This window comes from Sciurus carolinensis, chromosome 9, assembly GCF_902686445.1.
Source record: "Sciurus carolinensis chromosome 9, mSciCar1.2, whole genome shotgun sequence".
In the NCBI taxonomy this organism is placed as follows: Eukaryota; Metazoa; Chordata; class Mammalia; order Rodentia; family Sciuridae; genus Sciurus; species Sciurus carolinensis.
This window is the reverse complement of record NC_062221.1, coordinates 68,766,009-68,782,586: the sequence shown is the minus strand read 5'-3', so window position 1 is coordinate 68,782,586 and position 16,578 is coordinate 68,766,009. Positions and strand designations below refer to the sequence as shown.

Below are 16,578 nucleotides of genomic sequence, written 5' to 3'. Positions count from 1 at the left end.
TCCCTGGCTGTTCGGCACAATCTCTTCAGCTCAAATAGACATAAAGAATATAGAAGTGAAATCAGAGTCCGATGAATGAATTAGGATCATAGGTCCTATGGTTTTAAGGATTATTTTCCTTAATCTAAGATAAAGTGTTGACTTCTACACCTAATGGAGGACTTTTCTACTTTAAGGGATTTGATGGTAAACCAAATAATTGCTTGGGTTTTCAGACTGACTAGCAACATTATCCTCCTGGTAACGCTAATACCGATCAGTGCATCGTCTTTTAACTCTCCTCCCTCCCTTCCTCATCTCGTATACTAACACTTGAGATAACTCAAACGGAAATAAACGTCTCATCCGCCTATTCCTCTAGTTCTCAGTGCCGCAGAAGAGGTAATGAACAATTATCTAAGGGCTTTATATTCTTATATGCAAATTGCTATGGAACTCTCAAGTGCCAGATGCTGTGAAGTTAATACAAGAATGATCCCTGTCTTCAAGAACTTCTATGAAGATACACTGAGTGATAGGGAGAGTAGTGACTAATAACTGGTGTGCTAGGCTAAGTATAATCAAGACAACTAGTCAAGGAGACCTTGAGCTATAAAAAATAGGCAGGGTCCATAGAAACTTCTCTTGAGAGAGGCTGGGCTTCATGATCTCAGGGTCATTCTAGATATTCGGGGCTTTAAGCCCCAGAGCCCACCCAGGGACTACCATCTGCGCACAGTCCCTGGCTTTAGGCTCGCCGACACCTGACACCGTTCCAACCTAGCGAAGTGGGCCGGAAAGGGCGGCGGAAGAGGCGGGGCTTCGCGGTGACGTCACCGGGGCGCCGGAGGTTAAAAGCGCGCCTTGGGGGTTTGGAGCAAACGAAGGGCTACGACATGGCGTCCGCCGGCTCTGCTTTGGGGCCGTTGGTGACCGGTCTGTACGACGTGCAGGCTTTCAAGTTTGGGAACTTCGTGCTGAAGAGTGGACTTTCCTCCCCCGTCTACATAGATCTGCGGGGCATCGTATCTCGACCTCGTCTTCTGAGTCAGGTGCCAGCCCGAAGGGGAAGGACAGCTCTGGGTGGCGGGAAAGGGGACCAGGAGATGATGGGAGGGTGACAGGAGTTGGGCTGTGGGTGAGAACAAAAGAGCCAAGCAGGCAAGCCCATCCTCTGTCGCCCTGGGGAGTAGGCTTGAGAAGCACAGAGGCCAGGGGCTGTCGGGCTCTTTGGGACCTTAGTAAGTAGCTTGTCCTTGGCCGACCACCTTTCACACGTGCTTTGCAAGAATGGAAAAACCTAGTTTCCGCTAATGAGTTCTGTGTATTTAGTCCCCAGAAAGTTAGACTTACAAGAAAGGAAAGGGTGAGTGGGTGGAGAATTTAGTAGCTGGTCACATTTGGAAGAACTCTTGCTTAGAAGAGTTGGTTCAATTTTGTTTTGTGTGGCCAGAAATTAAGGCCAGACAGTAGACATCAGGGAGGCAGTTCTTTTAGTCAGTATCAGAGTAAACTTTGTACACTGTTAGCTGTTTTTAGCACGGTGCTTCTCAAACTTTGAGTATCTATGAATCACCTGGGAATTTTGTTCAAATGCAGAATTGGACTCGGTAGCTCTGAGGTTTTGTATTTGTAGCAGCTGTCAGCTGAATCTGCAGACCATAATTGGAGAAGGGTCTAAATGCACTGTCCAAAAGAGTTGCTACTAACCACCTTTGGATAGTTAGCTTTATGAATTGTAAGACTGGCATACATGGCCAGTGGCTACCATATAAGTTCTATAAATTCTTTCCCCACACTTGAGGGTTTATGTTCGTTGGGTATCCACTTATGTGGTTATTGAAAAAGAATTGAAGCACCAATGGAGGTGGTTGGACTGCTAACCATCCAGAATCTCACCATTCAGAATCATAAGATGCAGGATCTTGTTAGTGTATCTCATCAGTAGAGAAATTAATTACTAAGGATTTTCTAATAAAAATTTTATTTTAAAAAGTCATTAATTGGTAACTAAAAATTATTCTTTGATGCTACATTATGGTGTGTGGGTGTGAGTCAGAGAGACTTGGTAGTTGATTAGGGAGGAGTTCAAATCTTTGAGACCTGGCTATATAACAAAAAAATTCCTTTTCATAAGTGATTACTTATAAAATAGGGGTTCTCGGTATTTACACTTCCAAAAAGCAACAGAATTTATGCTAACCTTTAATTTCCTAGTAATAATTTTTAACTACAGTTTTGTGTGGACATTAGTGTCCTTAAACTAATTGGAGGAGAAGGAACCATTTATATAAGAAATGTGTTTCTAAAATAATGGTTTTAAGGTTCTATCAAAATTTGCCAGTTGCTTTAATTATCTGTTCACAATAGTTACTGTAACTATTAATTGTTAATGCCTCTAACACTTACAGACATGATCATGGGAAGTTTTTTAAATTTATAAGTTCCAAATTACATACATTTCAGTTTACATGCATTTAGAGAAGTGTGGTGGAAGGATCAGTAAAAGCTATTCAAGCAAAAACATATTGAAGTAAAATTCTGTGCACACAGTAGAGTGAGAATGTGAGTTTGAAAAAAATTACATAAATTATCCAGATTTCATAGTCTAGTGTTTTTCCTTCTTTGTTTTTCTTTTTGTTTGTTTGGTTTTTGTGGTGGTGAGGATCAAAACCAGGTCGTTGAGCACACTGGGCAAATGCTTTACCACTGAGCTATACCTACAGGCCTGTTTTAATGGAAAGGGTAGATAATAAATCACAGCATTTGGATTCCAAGTGTATTCATTAAAGCAGCGATATAATGGTTTTAGACTATATTAATTTTTTTATATATTAATATTTTTAATACCAGAAATCACATCCTTTGCACCTTAAAAGTATTCATAGATTTAAAAACATTTAGAAGTATAGGTGTAAGATATTTTAAAGGTCTCTAGTCTATGAAGCAACTCTGCTTTTCTTTTCTAATGGATGGTATTGGGTTGGGAGTATGCATTTTAACATTAAATTGTGATTGTGTGAGAAAAGATTATAAAATACATTTCACACAGTAGGCTCTGTATTCTTGAAACTTAAAGACTTCCTTCAGAAAATACAACTGGCTAGTAATAGGTTTTGATACTGAAATCATAATGGATTACTAAAAGAAATTTGGAAATCTGGGGACCATCCTAGTATTTGGTGTTCAACATCATGACCTTCCCTAGTACACTCATGTTGCCCTCAGAGTAGATTCTGAGTCCAGCAGATTCATTCTTGTTTTCATGTTTGTATACCAGTTTTTAAAACTTTAGTAATGAGTCTAAATTAATGTTTTCCCTTGTGAATTTATAACTTCAGAAAGTCTGTTGTTTGTATGATTTTGGATCCATATGGACTTATATATTTATCCTGGGATTTAATAAAAAGGCATTTATTCCCCCTTCCCACCTCCTTTGGATTTGAGACTAACCTCCACTGGGTTATTTCTATCTTTAATATTATGTTGTTACATGATTTATATACCATCTTAAACAGTAATAACAAGTAGTTTATGTGTTCATTTTCTTACAGGTTGCAGATATTTTATTCCAAACGGCTCAAAATGCAGGGATCAGTTTTGACACTGTGTGTGGAGTACCTTATACAGCTTTGCCTCTGGCTACAGTTATCTGTTCAACCAATCAAATTCCGATGCTTATTAGAAGGAAAGAAGCAAAGGACTATGGTAAAATTAAAGTACCATAAGTGTGAATATGTAACCTGTTTGAATTTTTTCTTCTTTATGCACTAATGAAGAGTTGGGTTGAATATTCTTCAGAGGTCCTTTAAATTATTACCACTTGTAGAATTTATGCTTTAGAGTCAGGGACTGAAATGGTTTGGGATTGTTTTTGTTTTGTTTGTGCTTTGTGTTGATTAGGCAATGAAAAAAGTGCTTTTTTGGGTATCCTATCTATGAAATCCCAACATTTATATTGGCCCTTTCCTCTCAGCAGAATGTTCTGAGAGCACATGCTCTTTCCCAGGATACTTGATGTATTTAAACCTTATGAGTACATTACTCTCACAAAGCTAAACACCCCATGGAGACTTTTTTTGTGGGTCCACTGCAAAAGGTTATTAGGGTTTTTTAAAACCTGAAAATCAATCTAAAAATGTTGGAACTTACTATTTAATGATATTAAGGAATTAATGGTTTGTTTTGTTGCAGTGTTGGAGATTGAACTCAGACACTTACACTCACTGAGCTACGTCCCCAGACCATTTTGAGACAGGGTTTCACTAAATTGCCCACATAGTGTCAAACTTGTGATCCTCCAGCCTCAGCCTCCCAAGTAGCTGGGATTATAAATGTGTTTCACCAGGCCCAGCTGGGTTTTGTTATTGTTTTATGTTGATGTAATAATATTTCAAGAGACCCTTTCTAGATATTATCTATCATAGAAATTTTTTCCAGAATATATATCTGGGATTTGCTTCTAAAAGTTGGGGGGACAGAGTAAGGATATGAATGAAACAAGATTCACCATGTTTTAAGGAGTGAGTTTCCGTGTTTGTGGGTGTTTATTATATTATTTTGTATACTTTTGTTTGAAATTGTCATTATAAAGAAAATAAAAATATTTAGTTGAACTTTTTCTGCTTAAAGGCACAGTGGTAGTTTTTTTTTTCCCCAGTGCTGGGGCTTTAACCCAGGGCCTTATGCATGTTAGGCAAGTGCTTTACCACTGAGCTACATCCCCAGTTCTTAAATATCTTAAATGTTTCTAGAAAGAACTCACTTATTAACATACTTTTAAGTACTCTGTCTTGTATATTAGTCTAAGCTGATTCAGTTGAATTTGCCAATTCTTCAAGGGGAGGAAAGGAATTAGAAAAGGGGAAAGGTTAAAGATGGTATTTGTTGCAAAGCTTAAAAAGTGGGCAGAATGCCTGCCTGTTCTATTTGCTTCAAAAGATTAAAAAATGAAGGGCTGGGGAGGTAGCTCAGCTGGTAGAGTGCTTGCCTTGCAAGTACAAGGCCCTGAGTTCGATCCCCAGTATCGCAAAAAAAAAAAAAAAAAAAAGATTAAAAAATGAGTCTATAATATCCACAAGCCTGAATTATTTACATTTTGTAGATTATCTGAAAATAGTTTGTGTCAGGACTTCGAGGAAAAAAATGTAGATTTAGTCACATTGCATTACCTTATTATGTAGTAAGGTTTTGGTAATGGGTTGTAGAATTATTTTTCTTCTGAATTTATATTTTCAGAAAGCCTACTGGGTGTGGTGGCATTCCTATAATCCCAATGACTCAGGAGTCTGAGGCAGGAGGATCCTAAGATTGAGACCAGCCTGGGAAACTTAGTGAGACCCTGTTTTGAAATAAAAAAGGATTGGGGGTGTATCTCAGCAGTAAAATGCCCCTGGGTTCAATCCTCAGTACTGCAAAGGGAAAAAAAGCCAATTATTTGACCAACTTTGAGTGATGAACTTATAATAGTTTGTCAGTGGATAAAGGAATGATTTCATTGATGATACTGGATTGTTGTGTGTTTCACAACTGCTTAACTGTATATTTGCCGGGCATGGTGGTGCATATCTGTAATACCAGCAGCTTGGGAGGCTGAGGCAGGAGAATCACAAGTTCAAAGCCAGCCTCGGCAAAAGCGAGGTGCTAAGCAACTCAGTGAAACCTGTCTCTAAATAAAATACAAAATAGGGCTGGGAGTGTGGCTCAGGGGTCAAGTGCCCCTGAGTTCAATCCCTGGTACCCAGAAAAAGAAACCGTATATTTGAAAATTTGATCATAAAACATTAAGTAGTATTTATATTACAAAATAATTTGCTAGTTTTACTCTAAACATTCTATAGCTGACAGTTTTGGGATACAGAGATACATTGAACAAAACAGCATGATACATTGAAGAGTCATCAGAAATAAGGTAGCTGATCAGAAAATAAGATTTAGATCATCCACCCCTTCATAAGTAAATACCAAATTTATACCATGACATCTCAAATTGTCTGAAATACCTTCTAAAATTGGAATGAACAGAATTTTTTCTTTTCTAGGTACTAAGCGTCTTGTAGAGGGAGCTATTAATCCAGGAGAAACCTGTCTAATCATTGAAGATGTTGTCACCAGTGGAGCTAGTGTTTTAGAAACCGTTGAGGTTCTGCAGAAGGAAGGTCTGAAGGTCACAGATGCTATAGTGCTGTTGGACCGTGAGCAGGGAGGCAAGGATAAGTTGCAGGAACATGGGATCCGTCTGCACTCAGTGTGTACATTATCCAAAATGCTGGAGATTCTTGAGCAGCAGAAAAAAATTGATGCTGAGATGGTTGGGAGAGTGAAGCGATTCATTCAGGAGAATGTTTTTGTGGCAGCTTCTCATAATGTTTCCCTCTCTTCTGTAAAAAATGCACCCAAAGAACTCAGCTTTGGTGAGCGTGCAGAGCTGCCTACGGTCCACCCAGTTGCATCAAAGCTTCTCAGGCTTATGCAAAAGAAGGAGACCAATCTGTGTCTGTCTGCTGATGTTTCAGAGGCCAGAGAACTATTGCAGCTAGCAGATGCTTTAGGACCCAGCATCTGCATGCTCAAGACTCATGTAGATATTTTGAGTGATTTTACTCTGGATGTGATGAAAGAGTTGACTACTCTCGCAGAACGCCATGAATTCTTAATATTTGAGGACCGGAAATTTGCAGATATAGGAAACACAGTAAAAAAGCAGTATGAAGGTAAGTGTATTATTCAGGAATCTGCAAGAATCAGAAATTCAGCTTAAACTGGCTGAAGGAAAAAAGGAAATGTATTGACTCACATCACTGAAAGTCTAGCCATAGAGCAGGCTGTCAAGTGTGGTTGGATCCAGGAGCTCAGGTGATGTCTTCTGAAATTGTTCTCTGCATCTCTCAGCTCTGCTTTCTTCTCTGTTGACTTCTTTCTCAGGTAAGTGAACTCTGCCTGCCTTAAACCAATCACTCTGACCTAGAGTGTAGAATATCTTCACTTGCTGGCCTGGGGGATATGCTTGCTCTTGTAAATGCTAGGTGGATAACACTATTTAAAGTCTTGAACTGAGAACCCTGCAGAGGTAATTCTCCTAAAGAAAATGAGAGTGCTTATATCAGAAGAAGGATGCATGGGTATGGGCAGGCAAAATGACAGATGTTGGATCTGGCAGAAAATTGCAAATGTAAGAAACAAAAGAGCAGTTTGTCTGTTGGTATACATTCTTTTTTAAAAGTTTATGTCAAATAGGACTCAGTACTGCATGTGTTGGTTGGAAAAATTACTTAAGTTCTACCTGTTCTGTGCACATATAAAGATGTGATCATCTGTATATGTCTAAAGCTTTTTTCACTTAACCTTATAACAGATCTCTTGGTCACATTATTTAATACTTCTAGGCATCTTTGAAGTGAGTTAATTTTTTCTTAAAGTAATGCATGCATATATCCCAAACTACTCCTTTAGAATAGAACTGTAAGTGACCATCTTCACTTGGAGACGATGTCCTACCTTTATCACATTGCTTAGTGTATTATTGACTGAGGAGTGTCACACCCTTAAGTTTTGCGTGTAGTTTTTTTTTAAATCGGTTTTTAACTGTCAGCTTTTAAAATGTATGTGGTTGCCAGTTGAAATTTGAATAGCTAAGGAGAGCTAAGGGACATGTTAGGAGCACTGAAAGATAGTAAAGTTGCTGAGAGATTACTGCAGGGTGAAAATTTTGTCGTCTTAAAAAGAAATTTCACTATGTCACTGTCCTTGACCTCCGTAAATGCCTGTCTTTACTGCAGTCCCTTTCTGATTGCATGAGCTTTACTGGAGTCCCAAGCTTCAGCCTGCAAAAAGCCAAAACAAAAAATTGACCTGTGTGTTCCTTATAAACCAAGTACAGAATTTGCAAGAATTTTTTTCTCACTGTATTGTCTAGCTACCAGATAGACAAATTTTTCACAAATGGAACCATGAGTCCACTGATAATCATTAAAATTCTTGACGTGTTTGACTTGTCATTAAATGCTAGTAGGAGTTTATATCACATCGGCCAGTTGGTTGGGCAAAATGTTAGAGGTTCTTGTTTGGCATATGTTTTTCACTCTTCTTAGGTGGTGTCTTTAAAATAGCTTCCTGGGCAGACCTAGTAAATGCCCACGTGGTACCAGGCTCAGGAGTTGTAAAAGGCTTACAAGAAGTGGGCCTGCCTTTACATCGGGGGTGCCTGCTCATTGCAGAAATGAGCTCTGCCGGCTCCCTGGCCACGGGGGACTACACTAAAGCTGCGGTAAGTGTTTGGGTCCTGGGTGAGAGAAGGCCAGAGCTACTGAAGCTGCATGCTGTGGAGCAAGAAAATATCTTCATCTAGGATCTATGGAACCCCTGCCAACCCCCAAATTCAGCTGTTGTTAGTGTCACAGAATTTTAACACCAGTTGGATAGAATTCTTTGGTAGTTAATAGCATTTTATATATTGTGGCAGACACTTACTTAAGGGTACTTTGAATTGTTCTCCAAGGGAAACATTAAAACACAGTCAAATATCTACTTATAGCTACCTTTAAGATAGTTTTTTTCATTTGACCATGAACTGAAAGTGAAAATGAAAAGAGCTTCTTAGACACAGTTTCTCCTAAGTCCCACAGAAGCTGCACATTTTCATGACAGTAGCCCATAGGAAGTGGCTTCCTCTTATTTATCCTTTGATACTGATTAGTACTGTGTAGAAAAAGCTAAGGAATCCATCTACATCGTTTCCTCCATATTGAAAGTTCTTACAACACCATATATGTTAATGCCCAACCACTCCCCACCCCATTCCAACCCCTGCAAGCCAACTAGGAGATGGATAATTACCCAGCTTTGAAGTTCCTCTTGGGCTGGGCCGTAGCTCATTAGTAGAGCACTTTCCTAGCATTCCCGGGGCCCTGGGTTTGATTGCTAGCACCGCAAAGGAAAAAGAAGTTTCTCTTCACATTTTCATTTAGGTAATTTTATAGATGAATAGACATTAGAATTGTGGGTGAATCATTTTTATGATATATTAAGGAATATCGCTTAAAATTTGCCATGGAAATTTATATTTTTCCATATTTTAAAGACTATATATGGAGCTTTTAAGAACATATATGGCCCTAGGGTTATATTTTAAGCCCAGCCATTAGTGAACCAAAATTGATCTCCCATGTAGCAGAGGGCTCAGGAGTGAGTACTAATACTGGCATTATGGGAGTGTGGATCTGACTCAAGGACAAAATATCACTTGTTTGTTGGTGACCATAGCTGGTGGCAAGAGTGGAACAACACAAGTCTCAGGGAAGAGCCAAATCAGAAAGTCATATCCTATGTGTGTGAGGAAATAGCATAGAAAAGGGGAAGCCATATAATAGCAGATGCTAATGGAGGAGGAAAGTAGTGGAAGTAAGAGATTTCTTTAACTCTTAAATGTAGCTGTTTTTAAATGACAGGAAGTATCTCAAATCTTTATTTTTGGAAATAGGTGGTTCATCAGGCATTGTTACAAATAAGTAGGTGTCAGGAGGTATGGTTCAGTGGTAAGCATATGCTTAGCATACGCATGATCCTGGGCTCAATTCCCAGCACCAAAAACCCAAGCAACCAAGTAATTATATAGCATCTTCATTTGCGATGCACACAGTGTAGGATTTTTGATGTTTTCACGTATGGTTAATGCAGGGGAAGGGTTTAGGAAGGGTCACCTCAGGGACTTAATGAAGCAGTGTGTTTATGTGTATCATAATGAACCATGTGATTATGTGTATCATAATCATGGTTCATATATTAGATGACTTGTTTCAGATAGAATGAATTTGTGTATAACATGAAATGAGAAAAGGCATCTATTCAATGGCAAGTTTCAAACTAGTTAATACAGATTTTTCTACTTCCATAGAATTCTATGTGATTAATTATTTTCTTGTAATATGACTTCCATTCCATTCAGGTTAGAATGGCTGAGGAACATTGTGAATTTGTGATTGGTTTCATTTCTGGCTCCCGAGTAAGCATGAAACCAGAATTTCTTCATTTGACTCCAGGAGTTCAATTAGAAGCAGGAGGTAAGTCTATTATACACTGGTCATTACTCTTCCAAAAAAGATGTTTTACCCTTATCAGGCAAGATAAAACTGTTATAAAGTTGCTAGAGAAACCTTCTTAGTCTATAACAATAATGAACTGAGCAGTCTAATTTTAGGATAAACATTTAGAAAGCTACTTGTCAAAATATACCCAGAAAACTGATGTATTAGGTTAGTAATGTGTCAGTTGATGTTCAACTAATGTTCTGAGTATGCTGCCAAAAGAAGGTATTTTATACTCAAAAAAGTTTGCAAAGCCCAAGGCTAAACAAAATTAAACATTTGTTTCTTTCTAAGAAGCCTTTGCATAGCCTTTGATGTTCCAATGTCTGTTCATTTCCAGTGTGGAGAACTAGGATTCTGTCACATTTCCCAGGCTTATTTGAACTCAACACTTTTCAACAATCTGAAAAATGCAGTTGTAGTGGCTAAAAAGCAGTGCCAGTCTTCCCATTGATAGTCTTCTGTTCAGTAAAGGAGAACTCTAGGTTATAAAAATATACTTAATTAAAGGCTGGGGGTATAACTCAGCAGTAGATTTTATATCTAGCATGTACCAGGCCCTGAGTTCAGTCCCTAGCACACATACATGTGCGTGTGCACATTTAAATGCCCTATAGAACTCAGTAAAGCTCCTTCAGGCTTTTTTTTGCGGGGGGGGGTGGGGTGTACTGGGAATTTGACCCAGGGACACTTTGCCACTGGACCTCATCTTAGTTACTGGAGTTTATTCATCCACCTTTCATCTCTTTACCTTTTAATAGGTTAGGCTTAAGAAGTTGGAGATTTAAACTGACCATTAGGATTCTCGGTTTATAAGACTGTGTAAAGTGAAAACAACTCCTGGGGGATGCGGCACACTCCTGTAATGCCAGCAAGTCCAGAGATTAAGGGACGAGGTTCACAAGTTCAGGGTCAGCCTGTACAACTTAGTGAGACCCTGTCTTAAAACAAAGTCCAAAGGGCTGGGGATGTAGCTTGATGGCAGAACACCCCTGGTTTCAGTCCCCAGTACTACAAAATTAAAAAATAAAAACAATGTGCTTATCACCCCTCAGTGGAATCTGTCAGCCTAACAGCTCTGATTTTGTTTTTACCAATGCAAAATTCAAAAGGTGCCTGTTCAAAGTGGATTTTATTGCTAGTCATTCTTACTAACTCATCCCCACCACTCCTTCACACCATCCTTCCCCTGTCCAGCTTCCCTTTCCAGAGGGAGCCCCGAAACTGGCATAATTTGTCTGGACTCACACTTGCCTGAGAGTTCGGAGAGTGCAGTGTATATGTGTGGCTATTTACATCTCCACACCTGGAGTTATTGCATTCCTTTTACAGCTGCACAGTGTTTCTTGGTTACAGTAGGGACATAACGTGTGGAATGCTAATAGCTCAAAAGCTTCTTAAGAATGAGGGCTTTTTCTGAAGTTTACATTTCTGCCAGCATTATGTAGGTATTGAAGGAATGGACAACATGCTATATACAGATGAAAGAATTAGTGTTGAAATTTGAAAACCTTAGTTTCTTTTTAAATCCTGAATTATTAGGACTAGTAGATACCATTAATCTCAAAGGAGCTATTTTAGTAGTTAATATAACCATCTTACAAAAAATGAGCTGCCTTTTTTAGTTAAAATATTACAGAAGGTTAGGGAGAAGAGTAAGGCTTGAGAATTCAAATTAATAGATTGAAAAGACCATTGGAGGTTTCCTATGTGACCTTCAACTTGACACATCACGGAGTGGGCCTAACACAATGGCTTGCCTATCTAAGGCTTCAAAGTAGTTGTTTAGTATTTGACAGTTCTTAATATTTTTTAAACTCCATACGTGGGCTGAACACTTGGGATCTTGGCTCTTCTGTTAACACATATTGGACAAGCCACTCAACTTTTTAGTCTTGTTTTCTTAATTGGTAAAATGGGAATAATGGTACTGATCTCATAAGGTTGTGGAGAGGCATCACTGAGAGGACATATAAAATGTTTGACATAGTGTCCTGGCACAGAGCAGGTACTCTGTTAGCTGCAATAAGTCTTTGATTAGCTAGTACAGTTAGGACCTAAGCTTTTAAGGATATGTAAAGTATCATAGGTCATTTAACAGAATGCTTCCAGAACAGCAGAATGTAATAAAGAACAAAGTGATCATTAAGGATTAGGGTTTGTGCCATCTGTGAGCACTTGCTAGGGTAGTAAGAGAAAGGGTCATGTACATTTCGGTGGTCAGGTTAGATGCCCTGGGGGCCTTTGCCAATAGTGCAGCACAGTGATTCTGAGAGGACTAATAAGGTCATCTTCAATTGTGAGGCCAAGTTTTATTGTAAGTTTTCTGTTATTGACCTTTTCTTGGCAACATAAGAGATTTGCCTGGAGTTTGGTTTTGTTTTGTTTTTAATGATGATATATCCTTTGGACTTAAATTGAAAAGGAGTTGGTCAGCATCTGCCTCCTAGCCACTGCAGTGGGTCTCTTCACCTCCTGCATTACACACTTGCTGCGCAGAAGGCAAGTGGAAAAGCATTTTTATTTCAAGCAAAGAGTCACATAACAGGTTTCCAGGTTTTTGTATTATGTTAAATAGTAATTTTTGTTTTGTTTTGTTTTACAGGTGATCATCTTGGCCAACAGTACAACAGTCCCCAAGAAGTTATCGGCAAACGGGGTTCTGATGTCATTATTGTAGGCCGGGGCATACTTTCAGCAGCTAATCACCTGGAAGCAGCTGAGATGTACAGAAAAGCTGCCTGGGAAGCTTACTTGAATAGACTTGCTGTTTGAATGCCTCATATACATTCGTGTGAAGGCACTGCAGATATGTGGGCTGCTGAAAGTCACTGACTTGAAATGATCAGTCTTTTCTACTGCTTGAATTCTCCATGGACCTATGGTGGGACTGGTTGCTGGAATTAGCATGGGCTTTAGGAAATACTGGATGATACTATGATTACTGCAATGATACTATAATAAACTCATTCTCAAGCTTGCCTTTACTAAGACGTGTTTGATTGAGACTGGTGTTTGTTGGGAAACCACAAATGGGGAAGACCCCTTCTCTAACCAGGGCTAGACTGCTCTTTTTTACCTCAGCACCAGGGATTGAACCTAGGGGTACTCTACCACAGAGCTACATCTCTAGCCCTTTTTATTTTGAGATAGGACTTCACTAAATTTCTGAGGCTGGTCTCAAACTTGCAATTCTCCTGCCTCAAGCTCCTGAGTAGATGGGATTATAGGTATGCACCACTGTACCTTGCTGCTTTATTCCATTAATCACAGACAAAATTCTAGGACATAAGATGCTCAGTGCAGTGTGTATGCATTCTAATGTGTTGCCCAAATAACATTTAAATATTAGCTTTTCACTTAAAAGTGACAGTCCAGGTATCCAAATGATGCTGCTTCCTAAAAGTGTTCTGAAGGGCTAGGTAGGGACGATGACTAGCTGAACCTTTACTATCTGGCTGTTATTTCAATAAATGGAGAGGGGTTTCTGGCTCATTTCTTCTAGGCAACAGTTGTGGACCAGAGGGTAGAAGTTGGCAACAGCTTCCTCTTAACTTACTTGGACCACAAATGGGTAAGGTGCTGCCTTATTTAAAGACAGCATTATCAAGTCATTTGGGCTTGGCTTGAGGATCCCACATAACCCTTCTGGATGTCATTAATAGAGGGAAGCCAGCCTTCACTAGTATTGAGAAAATTCCTTAGACCGATTAGGATGAGTTTGAGCAAAGGCAGCAAAGTTGGGCATGGTACCACACACCTGTAATCCCAGTTATTTGGGAGACAGGAGGATGACAAGTTCCAAGACCCTATCCCAGAATAATGCAGCTCAGGGCTAGGAATGTACCTCAAAAGTAGGGTGTTTGCCTAGCACATGTAAAGCTCTGGGTTCAATCCCCAGAACAGCAAAAAAAAAAAAAAAAAAAAAAAAAAAAAAAATCATAAATCAGGCAACTTCTAGAACCTGCAGCTATTCTGGGGAATGCTAACAATATGATCTGAATAGCATTCATAGGAAATGGAATTCAAAATTTAAGTTTATAGAAAAACAGAACTCCATTGCTACAGCTTAATCAGTCTGTTTACAACTTAAGTGGTTACAGGACCTCCTGCAACCTACCAAAACTCAATTACTGCAATTCTTTATTGGTTTTTGGACCCAGTGCAAGTGTCCATTCCAAATTAGCAATTTCCCCCCTTGGTTTTGGGCTCTCACTGAGTCACTATCATCTTGGGTCTCTGGTCCCTGTACCTCAACTGCATTTCTTTGAGTTATTCTAACTGAAGAGAGATCTTTTTAGCACTCAGCAGATGATAGCTGCACATAAACATTCAAAACCTGAGAGGGAGATTACTGTGATGACTAATTGGAAGACAAAACTAAGACTTTGGAGCATGCTGCTCCACTAGGGTCCACATAAACCAAACCAGCCAAAATCTAAGGATCAAAAAATGAGCCAGTTGAGCCTGCCATTAACAAAATAGCCTGGCAGTTAATTTTGTAAGAGTCTCTGCAGCAGCCAACACATATATCTAATCTGTAGAAGTATTAGCAACTACAGACTCCTCCCTGTTCAGCTAGTAAGTAATCTAGTACTCCATCATCAGCTCAAACTGGGAGTAAGAACAAGTGCTAGAAGGGCCTAGAAGTCTGGTTACAGCATAATCCCTTCAAGTGAAAGAAGTAGATATAATGAAAATGAAGAGGAGTAAGGGTCTCATGATGAGTCTCTGATCGTAGAGTCAGCCATCCACATAGAAGACATTTACTTCTGTGGAAACTTCTCTGCTTGACTTTGCCTTAGTCTCCATCAGGTGTACAGCTCCAGGAGTCGGGAGGGCCTCCCCCTAAGTTGTAACACAGACTTATGGCTAGGCCTTGACTGCAGTATGGGCAGTAAGAACCTGAAGTCCCCTCCAACAGAGTATAAGAGCAGTCATTGATTCACTTCCAGACAAGTTGATCTTCAGGTTTTAGATGGTGAAAGTTCTTTTTGTTAGCGGTTAAAGCCTGGTGAAAATATGTCTTAGGGACTCAGGTTATAGCTCAGTTGGTAGAGTGTTTGTTTGCCTCACATGCATAGGGCCCTCGGTTTAATCCCCAGCACCACACACACATTAAAAAAAAGAAGAAAGAAAGAAAGAAAACATGCTTTAGCTCAGTGCATTAAAGCCCTGCAGTATTTAGTCATGGCAGAATTTTGGAAAAAAGGACAGACTTTGCAGTAACTTTTGTCCATTAAAATTATAGTACCATTGTCCAAAGCAACCCAATTTCCAATGTCAAAATGCTATTTGTAAATTTTTTCCAGAACACTGAGCATGATAGGAGTAATGGCAGGGCCTCTGTTTTATAACACTCTACTTTAACAACTTAATAATTTACCCAGTAACATTTTGTTGTCACTGGAGATTGCCCCACAAGAAAGACATTTGTCAGTAGCCTTTTAACTACTGTTGTAACTGGCATTCCTACCTGGAAAGCTTTACAACCAGACACTATTGCAAAAATGTACAGGTAGTCCATCAAGTAGCAGAAATATACCATCTGAAGTTTTGGTAGTCTTCCCAGGATTATGGGATTGACAAACCAAATGTTGGCTGTAAGTCATTTCAGCAATTTTTTAACAGACATCAGCATTTTCCCCATAGTTCATTTCATTTTGCCTATTTTGTGATGAGCAATGAAGTACAGAACTTCCAATGATGGATGCACTAAACACTGAGGAAAGGCCAGCAGCTGTCCAGGCCTTCCATGAGTCCACACTTGGCATCAAATTTACTTCCTTTCAAACGCCAGTTTTGTTTCTCCAACTCTTGTACTGTCCATTAAACAGGCCACCATAGGCAATTTGGTTTGGATTAATCTTGAATTCATTCAAACTGCACTTGTTAAAAAAGAAACCACAGTTGTAGGGAAAAAAATCTCAGTTCTTCAATAGAATTTACTTTTCCTAAGTAATCAAAAGACCTGGTAAAAGTTCTAGGTCCCATTAGGAGCAGATGAGTCTAGGAGTGCTACCCAGAGGCCCTGGGTTGTATTTCCATCCCCACCCAAAAAAGTAAAGGCAGACCAATTCTCTGAGAAACCTTGTTTTACCCTAAGGAACCAAAGTTAGTTTTACATACTTAAACAACTTCATTTACCAAAAGCATCTCTTGTATTCCTCACATAAGGAATCAGTTCTAGTTTTTATTACCACATTCCTAGTAACCCTAATTTTTAGACAAGTTAGCTGTTTGAACTTTTATATCAGGATTTTGAAGAGCACCATTTCATGATTTTAGAAACATTTCCTCATAATAAACCCTTTTCATGTCTGTTAACAGACCCAAATAAATCTTTTTCCCCCATACCGCTTAAAAAAAAAAAAATCAAGATGTTCCCACTAGCAGAATGTATTCACCAACAAACGTTAAACTGACCCAGGAATCAAGTCGTTCACCTAGTTGCAGATCCTAATGGCAGCAGTGGACAATCCTTGTTTTCTTCATAGCACTTAGCATATAGTTAATT

General features: G+C 39.2%; 1 protein-coding gene across 1 annotated transcript; it reads left to right on the top strand.

Annotated features, from left to right (window-relative positions):
• The first annotated feature begins 828 nt into the window (after positions 1-828).
• Positions 829-13,043, top strand: Umps (uridine monophosphate synthetase). The gene is made up of 6 exons (XM_047565312.1): positions 829-1,031; positions 3,534-3,687; positions 6,021-6,692; positions 8,070-8,245; positions 9,923-10,037; positions 12,667-13,043. The coding sequence occupies exons 1-6, from the start codon at positions 876-878 to the stop codon at positions 12,834-12,836; spliced, it is 1,443 nt and encodes a 480-aa protein (XP_047421268.1). The 5' UTR covers positions 829-875; the 3' UTR covers positions 12,837-13,043.
• The last annotated feature ends 3,535 nt before the right edge of the window (positions 13,044-16,578 follow it).

Bases quoted from the DNA above. Each gene is read 5' to 3' on its own strand.
- Umps (XM_047565312.1), top strand. From the start codon at position 876: ATGGCGTCCGCCGGCTCTGCTTTGGGGCCGTTGGTGACCGGTCTGTAC. The intron at 3,688-6,020 runs GTAAAATTAAAG...TTTCTTTTCTAG, and splicing joins GAAAGAAGCAAAGGACTATG to GTACTAAGCGTCTTGTAGAG. The intron at 6,693-8,069 runs GTAAGTGTATTA...CACTCTTCTTAG, and splicing joins AGTAAAAAAGCAGTATGAAG to GTGGTGTCTTTAAAATAGCT.